This window comes from Fulmarus glacialis, unplaced genomic scaffold, assembly GCF_000690835.1.
Source record: "Fulmarus glacialis isolate BGI_N327 unplaced genomic scaffold, ASM69083v1 scaffold43390, whole genome shotgun sequence".
Classification (NCBI taxonomy): domain Eukaryota; kingdom Metazoa; phylum Chordata; class Aves; order Procellariiformes; family Procellariidae; genus Fulmarus; species Fulmarus glacialis.
In genome coordinates this window covers 693-1271 of record NW_009187893.1, presented here as the reverse complement: position 1 = coordinate 1271, position 579 = coordinate 693, and the positions used below count along the sequence as shown (strand labels likewise).

Sequence of the window (579 nt, the reverse complement as noted above, 5' to 3'; positions counted from 1 at the left end):
GACGCCATCCCCAACGAGAAGCAGCGTTTCTACACCCACCAGCTCCTGGACGTGCTGGACCGCGGGCTCATCCTGGAGCTGCAGGGCCAGGACATCTACGCCATCCGCCTCTGCCAGTGCAAGGTCTTCTGGACGGGGCCCTGCGCCGCCCACCACGCCGGCCCCAACCCTATCGAGAGGGAGAAGAAGACCAAGCTCTTCAGCCTCGAGGGGTTTCTCAACGGTGAGAAGAGGATGGGCTGGTTGTCCCCTGTGCCCCTTGGGGACACCGGATGGGATGAAGGGGTCAGCTGGCATGGGGGGACACCAGGCGGCACGTGGGGACCTGGTGGCATGCGGGGACCAAGGTGGCATGGGGGGACAAGCTCCCATGGGGGGACACCAGCTGGCATGGGGAGACCAAGACGGGATGGGGGGACATCAGCTGGTACATGGGGACCTGATGGCATCGGGGAATGAGCTGGGATGAGATGTGGTGACATGGGGGGACACCACCCAGCACATAGGGACCAGCTGGCATGGGAGGACAAAGCTGGGATGGGGGGACAGCAGGCAGCCCATGGCGACCTGGTGGCATGG

At 64.8% G+C, this 579-nt stretch overlaps 1 protein-coding gene across 1 annotated transcript in view; it reads left to right on the top strand.

Moving 5' to 3' along the window:
- Nucleotides 1–3: 3 nt before the first annotated feature.
- The window catches only part of LOC104075982 (interferon regulatory factor 5-like), a gene marked incomplete at both ends in the record, with an annotated part of 1265 nt that continues 689 nt past the window's right edge, over nucleotides 4–579 (top strand). The window contains one exon of the mRNA XM_009576670.1: nucleotides 4–272. Within this exon, the coding sequence (XP_009574965.1) occupies nucleotides 4–272 (269 nt within the window). The remainder of the gene's footprint in view (nucleotides 273–579) is intronic.